General features: G+C 39.7%; 1 protein-coding gene across 4 annotated transcripts in view; it reads right to left on the bottom strand.

The window, feature by feature from the left end:
* CPED1 (cadherin like and PC-esterase domain containing 1) overlaps nucleotides 1-16,566 on the bottom strand; it is a 137,806-nt gene that overhangs the window by 112,964 nt on the left and 8,276 nt on the right. For all 4 annotated transcript variants that reach the window (XM_071733733.1, XM_071733734.1, XM_071733735.1 and 1 more), the window contains one exon: nucleotides 11,916-12,102. In XM_071733733.1, the coding sequence (XP_071589834.1) occupies nucleotides 11,916-12,102 (187 nt within the window). The remainder of the gene's footprint in view (nucleotides 1-11,915; nucleotides 12,103-16,566) is intronic.

Below are 16,566 nucleotides of genomic sequence, written 5' to 3'. Positions count from 1 at the left end.
AAAAAAGAGAGAAAGAGAGGTAAAAAGGGTTTGCCATCTGTAAGCAGTGGCTGGTTGTTCCTCTTGCCCTGTAGCTGGTCAAGGCAGTTTGTCTCATCTTCTCATTAAATTCCATTGGCATATCTTTTCCTGATAGCAGGGCTCTTTTGCATGCCTGTGTGTGTCTGGGGCTCTAAGTGCAGCCCCTGGAGGGGTATCAGGGCTTGGAGGCCCATGAGTCCATGATGGGAGCAGGTAGAGTTGGGTGTACAAATATGTGTGAGCACTGGCCACTAGATGAGACCATGGGTGCTGTCTGTGTTTGTGTGAGTGCTGAGAGTGTTGATCTGTGGCCAGGTGGGTGTGGAGCATAGGAGTGTGTGTTTGTGTGCTGGCTGGGAGCATACACTCAGCATTGCTGCTGGTTGGACACAGGGCCATGGATCTACATCACCCTCACCTCGCTCAGGCTGCTGGATTTGGCACTTGGATGAGTGTGTTCATAGGAGCCACAACAAAAACAAGAGGTACTGAGGCATCTCCCCTACTAGGCTATTACAAAACCTGCTGATTCTGCTTCTGTTTATAAGGAAGAGCAACATGCAACACATGGAAAGAGCTGGAAGCTGGAAAGAAGATTCAGCAAGTGATTCAATGGGAAAGTAGTGCCTGGGGAGGAAGAGTTCTGACCAAGGAATCCAGACGCCCAGTTTTATATACAGACTCCCAGTTGCATCCTGCCCTTCATCCCAACCTTTCTACAACTCACACTTTCTGCAACAGCACGTGAGGAAAAGGAGCTGAGAAGCTCTCTGAATGATGGCACTAACAGGAACTCATCGTTGACTTTAAAGGGCAAAAACTGCTAGAGCTGAGAAAGCAGCCTCCTTCCTTCTATGGATATAGAGGAGCCTCAGGATAAGCAGCTAAGGAGTAGATGGGTTTATCTGATTTAGTGTCTTGTCTCATTCTAATTACAATTAATTAGTATAGCAATTACAATCTTAAAAGTAAGGTGTTTGATCACCTATGAAAGAAACAAAGACACCTATTTTAAATTGAGCACCTATTTTAAATTGATTTTTTAAAAATCACTGCATCAATGCCAAAAGTAATAAATGCCAAAAGTAATTAATGTGTCGGATTCCTTAATATTTAAGGGTCTGAAAACAATCAGGAAAAGAGAATCTTGGGAACAGAGGCAATGGCTAAACTAAACAGTGTCAGGACACAGGCTCAACCACTGTCCTGCAATCATCCTCTTTGTTTGTTTTTCTCTCCCTGGGTGGCCATTCAATGCCCCAGGAGACAAGTTTAAGCCAGTGACAGTTCCTAAAACTCAGTGAAGAGCAGGCCACCCTCAGTCAGGGAAAACGAGTTTAGATACATGGATGAGCCATGCTGCATCACTTGTTCTCCAGACTAGGGAACTGACCCATTTTATTTATAAATTAGATGAACCCACAGAAGACAGTGATGCAATAATCAAGTCATGGCTAATGTAAGGGAGATTTCCAACTGTACTGCACAGATACTGTTTTCTATGCAGCACCCTATGTTGCCTTTTAACTCTACCAGGCATGTCATGGGGTGGTGAGCTGGTGATACAGACATCATCACGACTACCATTTAAAGCATCCATGGGAACATGGACTCTAAAGTATATGTTAAAATTATCTCCTCAAACATTTAAAAGAAATGTAGGGTCAGACCTCTTACTTCTGAAGGTGAACAGAAAACCCCACACTCTTGGATTTGCAAAAATGTGGACTTTAACGTCTGGGATGAAAACCAGAGGTGTCATGGAGCTGGGTAGAGAAGAAAAAATCAGCTGCTTTCTCCTACATCACACATCCTCATGTCATAAAGAGAGCAACCTGAGTAGACTGTGGCTATCTTCTCTTCTTCTATGCTAGTACCTTTCTGACTACTTCTTTCTTTCTGTTCTTGAACCTTTCTCCAAGGGTTCTCTAACCTTTTTTCTTAAGCCATAGCACTTCATTCCAAGTCAATATAATGCTAATATGACAAACTCTATGTTTTAAAGTCCTTGTTTCATCCTACTTGCTACAGAAAATTACTTTTTTTTTTTTTTTTTTTTAAAGAATGACTCACATAAAGGCCCCAATGATACTTAGCCTCATTGTGGTAATGAAAATTGGAGCGAGGGCTTTTCTTCCTTTTTGAGAGAATTGTTGAAGCCAGATTTAAAAAAAAAAAAAATTTAAAAAACCCAAAACACTTAATTCCCATTTAGACAGACAAATGCTTCTGAATTTGGTTCCAGATAGGTCTTGTTCTTATTTTCTTTATCAGGCTGTTTAACAAAGCACTTCAAAGTCTTGACAGGCTTTCTGGTTTATATCTTCTAAAAAATAAATAATGAATTGCAGCAAACTGTTTTTCTTCCAAATAAAGAAAAAATTACTTTGTTTTCTTTCACCATGTTGCATTAAAAGTCTTTTTTCAAAAATATTATCAGCAGAGCTTTATTACAACAGTCAGATCTAAAATAACTGGTTCTGCCAGATTCACCTTGCATTTACACAATGCAGAAGAAAACTCAGTGTCTTATATATATATATATATATATACATATTTTTAGTAGTCGCTATAAATTAAAAATTAAACTCCCTTTTATAGCTAAATATTTATTTTGGAAAGCGTTAGCACAAATGTCAGAAGCAAAGTCATTACAACAATGAGCTTGTTATAGAAACACTTTATGCCTTGAATAATTTGTTTCAAGCTTTCCAAAATGCATACCACCCAGCTTTTCTCTCTTTCCATCTATTGAATCTGAATATTATTTTTACTTATGTGAGGCAAAACTGAGCAAATATGTTAAGACTATGTCTTTTTAATCTTGCTACCAGTTAAGATTACTCAAATACTATTCCTTTTGTTACTTTTTAGTACAAATCCCTTCCATATTTTGCCCTTCTGTTGTGAAAAATGGACATTGTTTTGTAAGGAAACATGTGTGCCAAAAATTATAATAATTAAGAGTGGGTTTTCCTTTCTAACCAAAGAGTAGGTCTAATATTTGTTTATAGTTTTCTGTATGAAATAAATTTTTCCAGAAATCTGAAAGCTCTCATGACCAACTTAAACTGTTAGTTTTGATTTCTGAGTATATCAGAGAAACTTTTCTCTTCAACATCTGTGCAAACAATGATTACCTCCAAATGGAAAACCTCAGGGGCTGAAGAAAAGAATATTCAATATTACACTGAAAAATCAACTTTGAAGAATTTAATCAATATAATAATTTCCCTCATGAAGGAAAAGTTTCCTTTTGATGTAAAATAAGGCAGCAGAACAACAATATGGTGTATGAAATTTTCAGAAACATGTTCTAACCCGTGGGTGGCTACTGCACTTTTGATGTCTGGGGCATTTCTGGGATGCAGCATTCAAAAGAGCTGTCAGCTGGAAGTGGATGCAGCTGGAGAAAGTTGGAATCTGATCCTAGGAATGGAGTGGGCTGGCTGCAAATTACAATGAAGGCCCACACAGTGCACAAGCTTTTTGCTATCTGAATCAATAAAAGATGTGTTTGGTAAAGAAAAAAACAAAACAAAACACAATATATCAAACCAAAACAAAGGAAGAAACCCAAACAAATGAAACCCTTAAAAAAAAAAAAAAAAAAAGAAAACCCAAAACCCCCCAAAAAACAAAAAACCCAAACCACAAACCTCAACTTGGTTTGGTTTCAGAAGTAATAATGTCTCTACCTAAAATGGCAGGACAATGATGAAAGACACCACACTGCTCACAGCTGACCAGGGCTCAGAGCCAGCGAGTGCATCAAAAAGGGTGCAGAGCTTTCAGCAGCAAAAACATCAGACAGCACAAATGCAAAAATCCCTTAGACAGTGCTCTGGTATGACTGCTGCAGGCTTCTGGCTAGGGTTACTGTCATTCTCCCAGCACCTATATTGGTAGACAATCATTTGACATTTAGGAACAGGCATATTTATTTATAAACCAGAGTCTGTGCTTGAATCCTTTCAGAGCCAGAATATATTTCTTAATGGGAAGTCTTTTAAAAACACTAATTAAAAAATTATCTACTATTACCTTCTTGTCCCATACACTAAATATACAAAATATGGCCTTAGACTCTTTTATGGGGTTTTCATCTTACTAGCAGTTTATAAAGCTTGTATAATTACACCTTAATACCTTCTGTTTATTTAATTTCAGTGATTTCCTTTGGCCCGTGTGTGTATCTGCCTGGACACTGGTGTTTTTCAGATTCTATTAACATGACATAATTTATTCCAGCAAAGTTTAATTTTAGCTCACTGTGTAATCGGTGTGTAATATTTAATTGTTTTAAGTTCTAAGTCAGCCTAATAAATAACACTCTCAACTGGACTCTATGTTCTGTTTATTTGACTAAAAAGAACATTCAAATAAAGGTATGCTTGGTAACAATATGACTAAATGAAATATTTTGCTTTTAACTTGACAAAGTTCAATGTCCTTATACTTTTCAAATGAACAAATAAAGAATGTTCCTTTCTCAAAGAAAAGAGTGCATTTGAAGCAGGGGTTTCAGTACAGTTCTACAGAGAGTTTATTTTAGTAACACAAGGAAATAGTTTGTGTGCTCTTTTGCTAGAAAACATGAATATGTTCTGCTAATAATTAGGAAGAAGAATACTTATTGTTCAGAGGCATATATGATGCATTTAGATTTTCTAACAAGAAACCACAGCATCATATTAGACAGCAGCATTTATTTGGGTTTGTCAGAAACTGATCTGTCTTGTACTGAAACCAACACTGTCTGTGGCATGAGATTAGTCACCCACTTTCGAGCAGCTGGCAAACAGCCAGGCTTAATTGCTAAAAGAAAAATTAAAAAGCTTATGATTAAAGCATACATTTTATTCCAAAAAATATATGAACATTCATTTTAGGCAAGCAGAAAAAAATTAAAAAACATTAAGTGTGCTTGCAACAAAGCATGCTCTGAGGATCACATTGCTACCTATTTAGCTCATTTAGGAAGTTTCTTACTTAATAACACACCAAAATAATGCTTTTAAATGTGTGTCAAAATTTTGCACATGACTCACATGACATGTTTTGTGTGAGGAAGCCAAGCAGTTTTGTATATGGTCAGCTATATATTTGTACTAACAGTTCACCAAAATAATTTTTGGAAGATAAATTCTGTCTGCTAGATTTTTAAGATTTACATGTATTTCTAAGGAAACCTACAAAATGATTCCATTGCCAGCCTGACCATTATTATTTTGCACAATATTTTAAATTACTTACTTATGATAGAATGATCTTATGATTTTGCTGGCATGTTAGAATCTCCAGCCCTGCTTATTTAACCTTGCCTCCACAGGGTTGTTTACACTTTCAGGACCTGATTTCAATTTACTTTAATTTTCTCAGAGACTTTTGTATTTATAAAAGCCAAGCATCTACTGACCTCTCTATTCCTGACATTTCCTTTACTCTCCACTATGAAAAAGAACAAAAAACCCAGTGTCCCATTTCTGTTCCAAAAAAACTAAACTACTTCCTTCAGTGGGTTGGTCCTTGTAATTGAAAATGGCAACCAGATGTTTACAGAACACACCAGCAATTTTCCTTGAGGCCTTTACTCTTTATAATTGTTTGCTAAAGTTAGTTGGACTTCATGGAAACTTGTCTGAGGCTGAGACAAACAGCAATTAGGGTCCCCTAACTGTACTCTGAACGATTACAACAAAAAAATGCAATAAAACTAAAAAGAATTCAAGCTACCTACTCCCATTAATGTATTTCCAACTTCATACAAAACCACTCACTAAGGGAGGAGATTTGGTTCTCTCAGTACTGATTTTTACATGCTGTGCCATGAAAACCAGTATGTTATTTGCTTTTTCCCTTCTCAAACTTCAGCTGGCTAAACTCTAAGAACCACAGATTTTTGTGTTCCCTTCTCTTTTTCCCAGTCAGGAATATTTTCTCAAACACTTGGGGGTTTTCTGAGAATATTTTGCATTTTAAGAAGATTCTGTAAACTACATATTACTTATTCCTCCAAGCCCTGTTACCACAGCTGATTTGTACCTGAAATCTCTCCATCTGCTTTAGAAACCAGTATGTTTTCCCTCTTCAGTTTATTTGCCTCATTTTCTCAAGGATAGTCACAGATTTTAAGAAGTCTTTTACTCCATCTTGTTACCCCACAAGGGGACACACTGCACCCAAAAAAAATCTCTTTACATAATAATCGAGGACCTCTAAGACTCCAGGACCTCTAAGCTCCACAGCTCCCAAGGAACCATATGATCCCCAAAGCAGATTTCCTAGTTATCTAACCTGACTTTATTATTGTTGTAGTACTTCATGTCCTGTTTACCACAGGCATGAAAAACAGATTGTGGTTTTTTCCCTTCACTTTTAAAATACTTTACATTAACACTTAGCTCTGCTCCTCTACTCATACTGGTCTTCACACTCAGTAAAGGAAGAGCATCAGTGTGTCCTCCTGTCTCTATGACCTCCTCTAAGTCTCACCACTTTTTCAGATGTAGAATATCTTGACAAATGAAAAGTGACTGTCTGACAGTCACCGGATACATCCTCAGGGGCCTTCAAAACCCATGGCTGTAGTTGATTCTCTAGACTAATTAGCAGCCTCAAGGAACTATTAGTGGCTGCACTTACAAAGTAGCACTTCTGCAAGTTCTTACCTTGCTGCTGGCCAGATGTCAGCAACTAAACTGCTTCTTTTACTGATTTAGCTTCTGGTCAAAAGTATGAGCAGTGAGGAGTACTAGAGGTGCTAAAGGAATAACATAAAGACATATCCAGCAAGGGGCATGCAACTCATCTTAGTTCTGGCAGTGACTCATATGGTTTTTATCCTACTTTCTCCATCTCTAGCTCTGGTGTGGCAACATTTCTCTGCCTCCTAGTCCTGATGTGAGCAGAAGTGAACAGACACAAATATTTTCTTAAGTTTTCTTTAAAGAGCAATTTTTTCAAAGGATACCAAACAAACCAAACCAAAAAAGTAAGACTGACTTGGGAAATTGGGTTTTAGGAGGACTGAAGAAGAATTTTCTTTCACCTGTCCCCAATGGCTTTTTCAGTCACGCATGATTCAGAGAGAGACAGAAACCTGTTTCTTGCCTCACTCCATGTCTGCTGAACCCCTGTGCTTGCTACTGCAGGCTCATGCTTCCTGACATTCTCCAAGCAGCACCTTTTACAGGGAGCAACCACTGGGTACAAGGAAGCAACAGAGTATTCTATCAAGAGCTGATGAGGAAGGAAGCAGAGGCCATAAATGCCATAAACAATTCAGCAAGTCTCAGATCGACATTTTACAGCAAAATGAGTTAATATATTCAGGTCTCTTTAACAATGAGGAGTCATTCCCTTTTTGCTGTAATACCTAAGTAATGCTATGAGATGCCACCTTAAATGTCTGACAAATCTCTTGACTCAGGCACATAGAGAGGAGGACCAGGATTTGCTGGATTTGCTCACGTGGGTCTGCTGTCTCACTCATCCCTTCCTGTACTTGGAGCAGTTCCATCCAAGCACGGCTCCCACATCTGCAAAAAGCCAGATCATCCTCACAGGCAGCTGGTGGATCCAGGGCTAAATTTCTGCAGCCAAGTACTTGAATTTTAAAATAGCAGAAAACAGAACTGAAGTTGATACATATTGATAAAGTCAGTGAAGATGAAAGCAGTTCAGATGTAATATTCTTTGAAATGTATGTAAATTTAAGCATACATATAGTATATGATCTCCACTTAACAGTCCCAGGTAAACTATTAGGACATGAAGCTGGTATTGATATCAGTGTAAATAAACGTCAAGATTTATTGTACCAAGAGGTAAATATCAACCAAAAGCTAAGATGTATATAATACTTACCTTAGGGAACAATTAATCACAAAAAAAACCCCAACTAAACCCAAGCCTATATATTCATTGTAAATATCTTTCCAAAGGCATTGCTAAAATTTCGTGTTCACTCAATGTCACTCAAACTGCAAACAGGAGCCATAGTAAAGTTTAAATACTTAACTATAGTATTCTAAAAATAGGAAATTATAATGTAAAATCAATGCTATGAAAGTGTTTATGATTTTGTGTTTTTTTTTTAAATCACCCACTGCAAATGCACAAACTTCCACCAAGTTGTTAAAATTAACATTCTAAGGCAGCAGGGAGCGTATACTGATATGCTGTACTTATTTTGCCTGCAGTCTGAATAGGTGTGCTTTTTTCCATGGCCAGACTCACTGAATATCACTAAGGCCATGCAGAATCTTTTCCATTCCAAAAGCAAGCTGTAACAACATAATTCTGCACCTTATTGTTGAATGAGTTAGAACTGGTTGGCCAGATTTGTAGGATACAACTGCACATGTTTTGAGTAACTATTAGTAGAGATGCAGAGTTGAGAAATGAAGGAAATGCCTATTAAGGGAGGGTCACCATTGATTAATGAGGCAGACACAGAGAGCAAAGGACAGAAAAACTGAGCACTCCAGAAAGAAAGATATAAGCAATTTAACTATCTTGCATGGTGTCATGTGGAGAAAGAAAAGAATTCAGGAGAAGTTCAGGCAGCAGACTATAATAACCAGGGAATATTATTTTTGCAGGTCAGAAATGCAGTTTAGTGGAACATATTTCTAAAGTTAAACCCTCCTGTTAAAAAATATTATGAAAAGGTTGGAAGGCAGAGCCATAGGGATCCACATATCCTGTTAATCTTTGCTGTGGCCCCAGAGATCAGAGCTTCTCAGACTGAAGGCACAGGGAGGAAGGCAGAAGGCGCTGAAAAATATTTGGCAAGTTCTTTTCCAGTGTTTGCCACCCTCAGACAACCTAAGGTTGCTCTGAAGCCAAGCAGCTCCTCCCATTCACTTCCAACAGAGCAGCACTGGTCTGTGCCAGCTTGAGGGAAGGAAGGCCTGGGACTCCTGTGGCTCAGAACAGAAAAGCTCCCAGGAGAGAGGCCAGAAGTGTGGGGCTTTCTCACTCCTCCTTTTCTGTGGATTTGTGTGGCATCAGTTTCAAACCCACTTCAAGGCTGCAGCAAAAGCAGAACATGTCCCATAAGCCATGCCTATTTTTAAGAGGAGGAAAGAAGTAACAACACACCAGTCACACCTTCTCCTGCTTAGCTGGCAAACAAAACAAGTGTAACATTTATCAGTGTGCTGGCCAATACAATCTTAATCTTTCTCATCAGCTGTTGTCCAGCTTCATTTGAAATTCTTGCTTCATGATGGACTAATCACAGATACTGGAGCCACTGACCAACACACCTACCCCAGCAGCAGTTGCATGCCCAAAGTGACAATCCCAGCTCTCTGTCAAACTAGGCTACTCCATTATTTGCTAGTAACACAGTACCACCTCCCTATCTCCCTAACAGCACACTAAGATTAAAGTATTAAAGTATTCTAGAATCATACATCAGTTTGGGTTGGAAGAGGCCTTTAAAGATCATCTAGACCAACTCCCTGCAGTGAGCAGGGATATCTGTAACTAGATCAGATTGTTTTAAGCCCTGTCCAACCTTGTTTGAATGTTTCCAGGAGCTTCTACCACCACACTGGGCAACTTGTTCCAGGGTTCAACCACCCTCATTGCAAAACAATTTCTTCCTTATATCTAGTCTGAATTTGCCCTCTTTCAGTTTAAAACTATCACCCCTTGTCCTATTGCAACAGGGCCTGTCAAAAAGTTGTCCACATCTTTCTCATAAGCCCCCCTCTAAGTACTAGAAGGCCACAATAAGGTATCCCTAAAGCCTTATCTTCTTCAGCCTGAAAAACCCCAACTCTTGTCACCCTATCTTCAAGTGCTCCAGCCCTTGACCACTTTTGAGCCCCTCTTTTGGACCCTCTCCAATGGATCTATGTCTTCTTTTTTTTTGCTGAAGACTCCAGAGCTGTGGACACCATTTACAAATCTGTTAAACCTTACAGAAATATCAGATCATTAGGGCTGCCACAAAAGGAGGACTCAAACAGCTGAGAGCAGAACAGGTATCAGTCCATGAGCTTTTCTCTCCATGTGTTTAGCTGCTAAAGGAATGGTGGGAGTATAAGAGTATAGCTACTTTTTGTTCAAGAAAAGCTGATTGAGGATTTGCTGACAGAGCTATTTTCAGTGAAAAATCCTGCATTTTAATAATTTACATTTTACTGCAGAAAGCATCTGTATAGATTTTTCATAGGAAACTCATAAACCAAATTTCCCTTGACTGTAAAAAAAAAAAAAAAAAAAAAAAAGATATCCATTTCCTTTTTAGCCAACTATTTTCCAGTTACCAAAACTCAAAATGCCTGTAATAAGTGAAAAATTTCCACTGAAGAAAACTGTTCTTCCAATGTTTCTCTCTGACAGCAATGAACTCAACACAGTACTGCAGCCCAGGTGTAGGTGATTTCTCTGGAATAGCAGTGTGCAGAGCTGTCACATTTGGGTTCCAAATGGGAGCAGAACTGGTCCCAAAATTAATAGTGGCCTAGCACAAAAAAGTTAGGAATGTTTTGTGGTGAACTTTTTTTTCCATATATGACTTCAGAAAGTCTCCTGGATCTCAGCCATTCTAAACAGAAAAATCCTTTCAAAATTAGAGCGAACTTTGAAAGATACACGAGTAAGACAGACTGAGCAAAAATAAAAGCACTGGAGAGCTACTAATACCAAGTATGAAGGAATTACTCTTTTTACAGTATTTTCATGACATTCATGACTGATGTTTCTCAGTCTATATCTTTTTAATAGAGGCTTTAAGGTATATATTTTTAAATAATTTATAACATTCTTATTAGGAAAATATTATGACAAAGCATAATACAAAATACCCTTCTCTAAAATATGGAGTAATATTCCACAGAACAGTAAACCCCATCAACTACTGGCAGCGTAAAAGAACTTTGAGTGCAACTTGTTCAGTTCTAAAAAAAGATCACTGGTCTGGTATGAAGGCATGCTCTTTTACCTCTTGTTTTTAAAACACAACTTTAAAGCTAGGCACTTGCATAACAGAGAGAATATTGGAAGGCAGACTTATGTTGCCATGAAATAGAATAAGTATTGTCTTATTCTTTACCTTAAATTGGCAAGCATTTGACTTTTTTACATTCTCCAACATCTGCTAGAATCTGTAGGCTGTTCCTGGAAAATACCTAAAACCTTTTTATGATTTATTTCATTACTGGGAAAATACTACAGGAAGTATCGGTGCTACACTGTAAAATATAAATACCTACAGTTAAGCTGACTTCTGTAGAAGCAGTGTTTGGAGAGTAAAAACCTGTAATCACAGAATCACAGAATCATCCAGGTTGGAAGGGACCTCTGAGATCATCAAGTCCAACCATTAATCTACTACCTCTGTGGTTACCAGCCCATGGCACTGAGTGCCACATTCAGTCTCTTTTTAAAAACCTCCAGGAACGGAGAATCCATCACCTCCCTGGGCAGCCCATTCCAATGCCTTATTCCAATTCCTTATTCTCAAGAAAGTCTCTTAAAAAACTTGAAATTAGTGGTGGAAATTTGAGCAGCCTCAAGCATGCTGAAGAATTATGCTTTCATTTACAAGATTAGTCTGATTAGTTAAAGCATAAAGCAAAACTGAGCTCTCAGGTAAACCCAGAAATGTATTGCAAGCCTTACAAAAGAAAGTAGATGATGAAAGATCATCTAATTGTGGAAAATCAGCTGCATAACTGGGGTAGAATTTGGCATGTATCCTTACTTACACCTAGAGTTTATAAGCTTTAACTCTGTGGAAGAATGCTGGACATTCCCAAGTCCAGCCCAAGAAGGGTTGGACTTGATGATCTCTGAGGTCCCTTCCAACCCAGTCAATTCTATGATTCTATAATTTAGTAATTAATGAATTAACTAAGTCCAATTATTCTTACTGTGATAAGGGCCCTTATGTCTAGGATCTTCCATCAGTCTCCTGCTTTCAAGGACTGTGACTGTGTATCCATGTCTTGCCAAGATGCGCTGGTAGAGCTGAAGGTCGGTTTCCCGGTGGGCAGGAGGTACGTACAGAACTGCTCTTCTTGTATGGCTTCCAAAATAGTGGAGAATGGAGTCATCAATCTACAGCAAACACAATGCAAAGACAACAGTTGTAGGTCAGGATACTCCTTGTCAGTCTAATATAGAGTTGTTATTTTTCACAAAAAGAAACTAGTAACTTTCTGCAACACACCAGGAAATATTTATTATATTATTTAAGACTTCTCTTTTTATCAAGGACTTCTGGCCCAAACTCCATTTTTTCTGCCTCTCCATCTTTTCTACCTTCATTTTGGACTGATATTTCAAGGGTTCAAAAACTCAGGAGAGCAATGGAGGATTTTTTAACCATGGTGTTCCCTTCGTGGTAATATGTTTAGTTGAAATCTGGACTGTTCTGGTGGCCAAGTAAGACTACTTGACAGGTAACTGCATGGCTCGTGCTGATCTGTGGGTCACCTAGAAGAAAGGACATGTGGATCCCATGTTAACTGTTCCAAGGAATGTGGGTCCTATGCAGATGATACGTGCAGGGGGCTGAGGTCTGCTGTGCAGCAGAAATAGAGAAATGTAAGAATGCTACAACAAAAGTAGGCAGAGCAAACCTAAACAATACTATTCCATGCCTCTAGAAAATTAAATGTAACCTTGTCAGTACCTTATTGCTATTTTACAGAATCACAGAATTGTCACAGTTGGAAAAGACCTCTAAGATCACCAAGTCAAACTGTCAACCCAGAAAAAAAATCCCATGACCACTACAGCATGTTCTGAAGTGCCATGTCTAGATGTTTTTTTTAATTCCCCCAGAGACGATGACCCCACCATCTCCCTGGGCAACCTGTTCCAGTTCCTGACTACTCTTTCAGTTAAGAAATTCTTCCTAATATCTAGTCTAAACTTCCCCTGGTGCAGCTTCAGGCCATTTCCTCTCGTCCTATTGTTATTTACGTGGGTCCAACACAGTCCAGCCTAGAAACAGTACAGCGACTGGCAAAGAGATTGTATACAAGCAAGGTATATGATGTCTCCAGTGAATCCCAAGGAACTCCTGGGTTGTCTACCATTCACCATCTTTCCACAACAGTTCCTAAGGACAATTGCACCTAGAGAAAGCCCTCTGTAAAATAGACAGAGGTGTGAGATTCTTGCAAGAAATAAATGGAAGGGAAACACATGCACAGAGCTAGTGTCAGCTTGACCTTCTGAAACGTTCTGAAATGAGTGAATTACAAAGACACTGTCATCATATCTTTGGGAATGGGGGATAACTTATTTCTTACACAGGCATAAAAATAGGATGCTCCATATGTGAAATGGATCACTCATATCTGGATTCATCTAGCTGTTCTTTAGCAATAGAAACTCTACTTAAAGGCAAGGTTTTCTTTTAGTGAAAAATATTTGTCTTTAGGATTGAAACATAGCAGCATTTAAGGGATTCAGTTTAGGAAAAGAAATTAGTTCTTGTCAAGCTCATGAATTTCAGTCATGAACAGTCAGCAGTATGTCCTTAAAAACTAAGTTATGGCATAACTTCTAATTTTAGTAAGCTTATCACAGAGATAGGAAGTGCTACACAAACAAGGCACCACCATTTTTGCACTGTAGACCACACTGAGAAGAGACAGATGCTTTCATATAAACAAATGTCATTCAAGATGTGTGCTGTTGTTTATAGGCCTGAGATCTAGTGATAAAGTCACTCTTCTCAGCAGTCTGTTCCCCAATTACAGGATGCAGTTTCATATTACACTTGGTTGAATTATAAGCTTCTCTGCTGCAGTGAGATGCACAAACTATTTCAGAGTCCTAAGCCTCTAATACCATGTCTGTTTTTTCTACAGAGCAGATATCCCCCATGGAAAGGATTAGGATGCTCGATAATAGAACACTGAAAAATATCTCAGTAAGCACTGCCAGAGTATTTCACATATATTTGCTAAATACACAAACGAAAGCTACTTTAGATACTGGGATTTTCAAGTAAAGGTTGATCACATGCTGGTCAGGAGCAGCACAAATAGCTCAGGATGAAGTCACAGGAACTGCATTAGGTAACCTGACAGTTTGTCCTTCCCAGCATCCCAGTGTTTTTCAGACACATTAATTGGGTGGTAAGCACAGTGTTACAGCACGCCAGATCACGCTTCCTCAACACAGCACCCAGCATTCTTTATCCTTCTTCCTTTGCCCCTCCCTCCTCCCCTCTTATCTTCTCTTTTTCCTGTTCTCCTACAGTGCCAGCAGCTTCTGGCAGCCCTTCCTCTCCATTTCCCTCCCTCTGTGTTCCTAAATCCAGCCCTTCCCCTGCCCCCACCTCCTCTGCCTCCTCTCCTGTCTCCACTGGACAGCCCAGCCAGATACTTCCCGGTTTACATTTCACTTTTATTGTGGAAGAAAATCAGGAGAGCACCTCTTGCTTTATATTACAAGCAAATGCAATTTTCCATGCTGTCTGTGCTGGGCAGGCACGGGGGTGTTGTGGGGTGAGCTGAGGACGCATGAGGAGCCCAGTGGGGCTGCAGCCTGGGACACATCCTTGTCACACCCTTGTCCAGCTGTACTTGGTGATTGCAGCTTGTTCCCCTCCTGCCCCTCCGGCTGTAGCTGGGGGTGCTCACTGCCCGGTGCAAGGGCCCTGCCTTGTACTCAGTGGCACTTTGGGTTCACCCCTACCCGCTAACAGCTATCACTCTTTTTTAATGCTAAGAAAAACACACCTTCTACCCAAAAGCGAAGCCTCCTGCGCTGTCACTCCTTAAGTATTTTGCTTCAAACTAACATTAAGAGCTCCCATCTCAACATCCAGCAATGACTTTATTTGCCCCTGCAGTCAATACTCCAGGGTCAGCTCTCCCAGCACCTCCTCACACCCCATGCCTGCATCACCAGGCCTGGCAGCCCTGGGTGCCAGCTGGGCCCCCCTCTGCTTCCCTCTGCCTGGCCGTGAGGCACAGCAGGACAGGAACAGAGGTGGGCTTGGGGCACCCTGAGGGCCCTGAGGACCCCATGGTCCCTGGGACTGGAGGCCTTGGTGGGCACCAGGCTGCCTGCAGTGGGATCTCCCAGGGAAGGCAGCTCTGCCTCCTGCCTCCACGTGAATGCTGACTGCATCTTCCCCAGTTCTCTGGGGATTAGCAGAACTGTTTACAATGCTCTGTTTTGGCAATGGCAAATATTCAAGAGAACATGGATAGTAGTAGTAAAAAAAAAAAAAAGTTCAGGCAATGGTGGTGACCTGTCTTACTTCCACAAAACTCGAAGGACCTGAGAGAATCCACAAGGCCTGCAGAGCAGCCGCCTGTCAGGAGCGGTCAGAGAGCTGGCGATGGCCTTGGTGCTCAGAGCACCCTGCCAGCTGCTCCAGAGGGCTTTCCCTGGCTTTCCCTGGGACACACAGGCCAGAGACAGATAAAAATCCTTCAGGCTGCCAGTGCAGGAAGCCTCCTGGTACAGACCTGGGAGGGACCAAGCAGACCTGGTGGGGATACCCTTGCCTGTGCCCCAGCCTCCCCCGGCACCAGACACTTTCATCCATTAGCTTCCCAAAAAGCCATGAGGGGATCTTTGTGACACCAACTCAATTCAGGTTCCTAAATTTAACAGCTTGACACGATCTCTAATTTGGTACTATTAAAAAATATGAAGTAGCTCAGCATCTCTTACAGTGTTTGCTCAGGGCCCATGCGTTTTGTTGCCAAATTTATTTCCTTTGCCCTTTCCTTTCAGAGCTATTTGCAGCCCAGGTTACAAGATGGAACATGTGTCCTCTCTGTTTCCTTGCCAGGCCAGTGCAACATAGGGTGGCTCTTTTTGGTTTTTTTTATTTTTTTTTTGGTTGCTTGGTTGGTTTGGTTTGGGGTTTTTTTTTGTTTTGTTTGTTAGTTTTGTTTGGATTTTTTTGGTTGTCTTTGTGAGGTTTTTTTAATACTCATTAGCTATGCAGAAGAAAAAAAAAAAATCTGGCCAATTGCATGCTCGTCGCAAGTGATTCTATAATGTTTTCCAGAGCTCTATATAAAATGTTTTACATTACTGGCCATGCTGATCTACTTACTACTGGATGTATTTCAGAATTTCCAGTATTAGAGCAATAGCAGTCATGTTTATACACTTAAAGACTCTGCTGGTTATTATAAGATGTTTCTCAATCACAAAAATTCAGTTTGGACAGAGAGCTGGTATAAAAGAAGCAGAGTGTAATAGATTAAAATAAGCTGTTCAAATATTTCAGCATTTTATGGTTCTGATTTTTTTGGCATTCCCGTAACTTTAGTGTGCAGCAGTCTTAGACAAAAAAAAAAAAAAAAAAAAAAAAAAAAAAAAAAAAAGGAAAAAAGGATCCATAACATTTTTAATATTTCAACATAATTGTTAAATGTTCAAATTTTTTCCTGTCCCAGCCATTTTTTAGCTCTTCCCTACCTTGAAGTCTCCAGTTATTTGTTTGCAGGTCATTTTATTACAAATTCAATACATTTTAGGACTGGTAAAAAACATCTGTGGCCCATACCTTAACTAGAGGATAGTGTGGCTGTCTGT

This window comes from Heliangelus exortis, chromosome 1 (genome assembly GCF_036169615.1).
Source record: "Heliangelus exortis chromosome 1, bHelExo1.hap1, whole genome shotgun sequence".
In the NCBI taxonomy this organism is placed as follows: domain Eukaryota; kingdom Metazoa; phylum Chordata; class Aves; order Apodiformes; family Trochilidae; genus Heliangelus; species Heliangelus exortis.
Note: the sequence above shows the minus strand (reverse complement) of the source record. Positions and strands in the feature narration are given on the sequence as shown.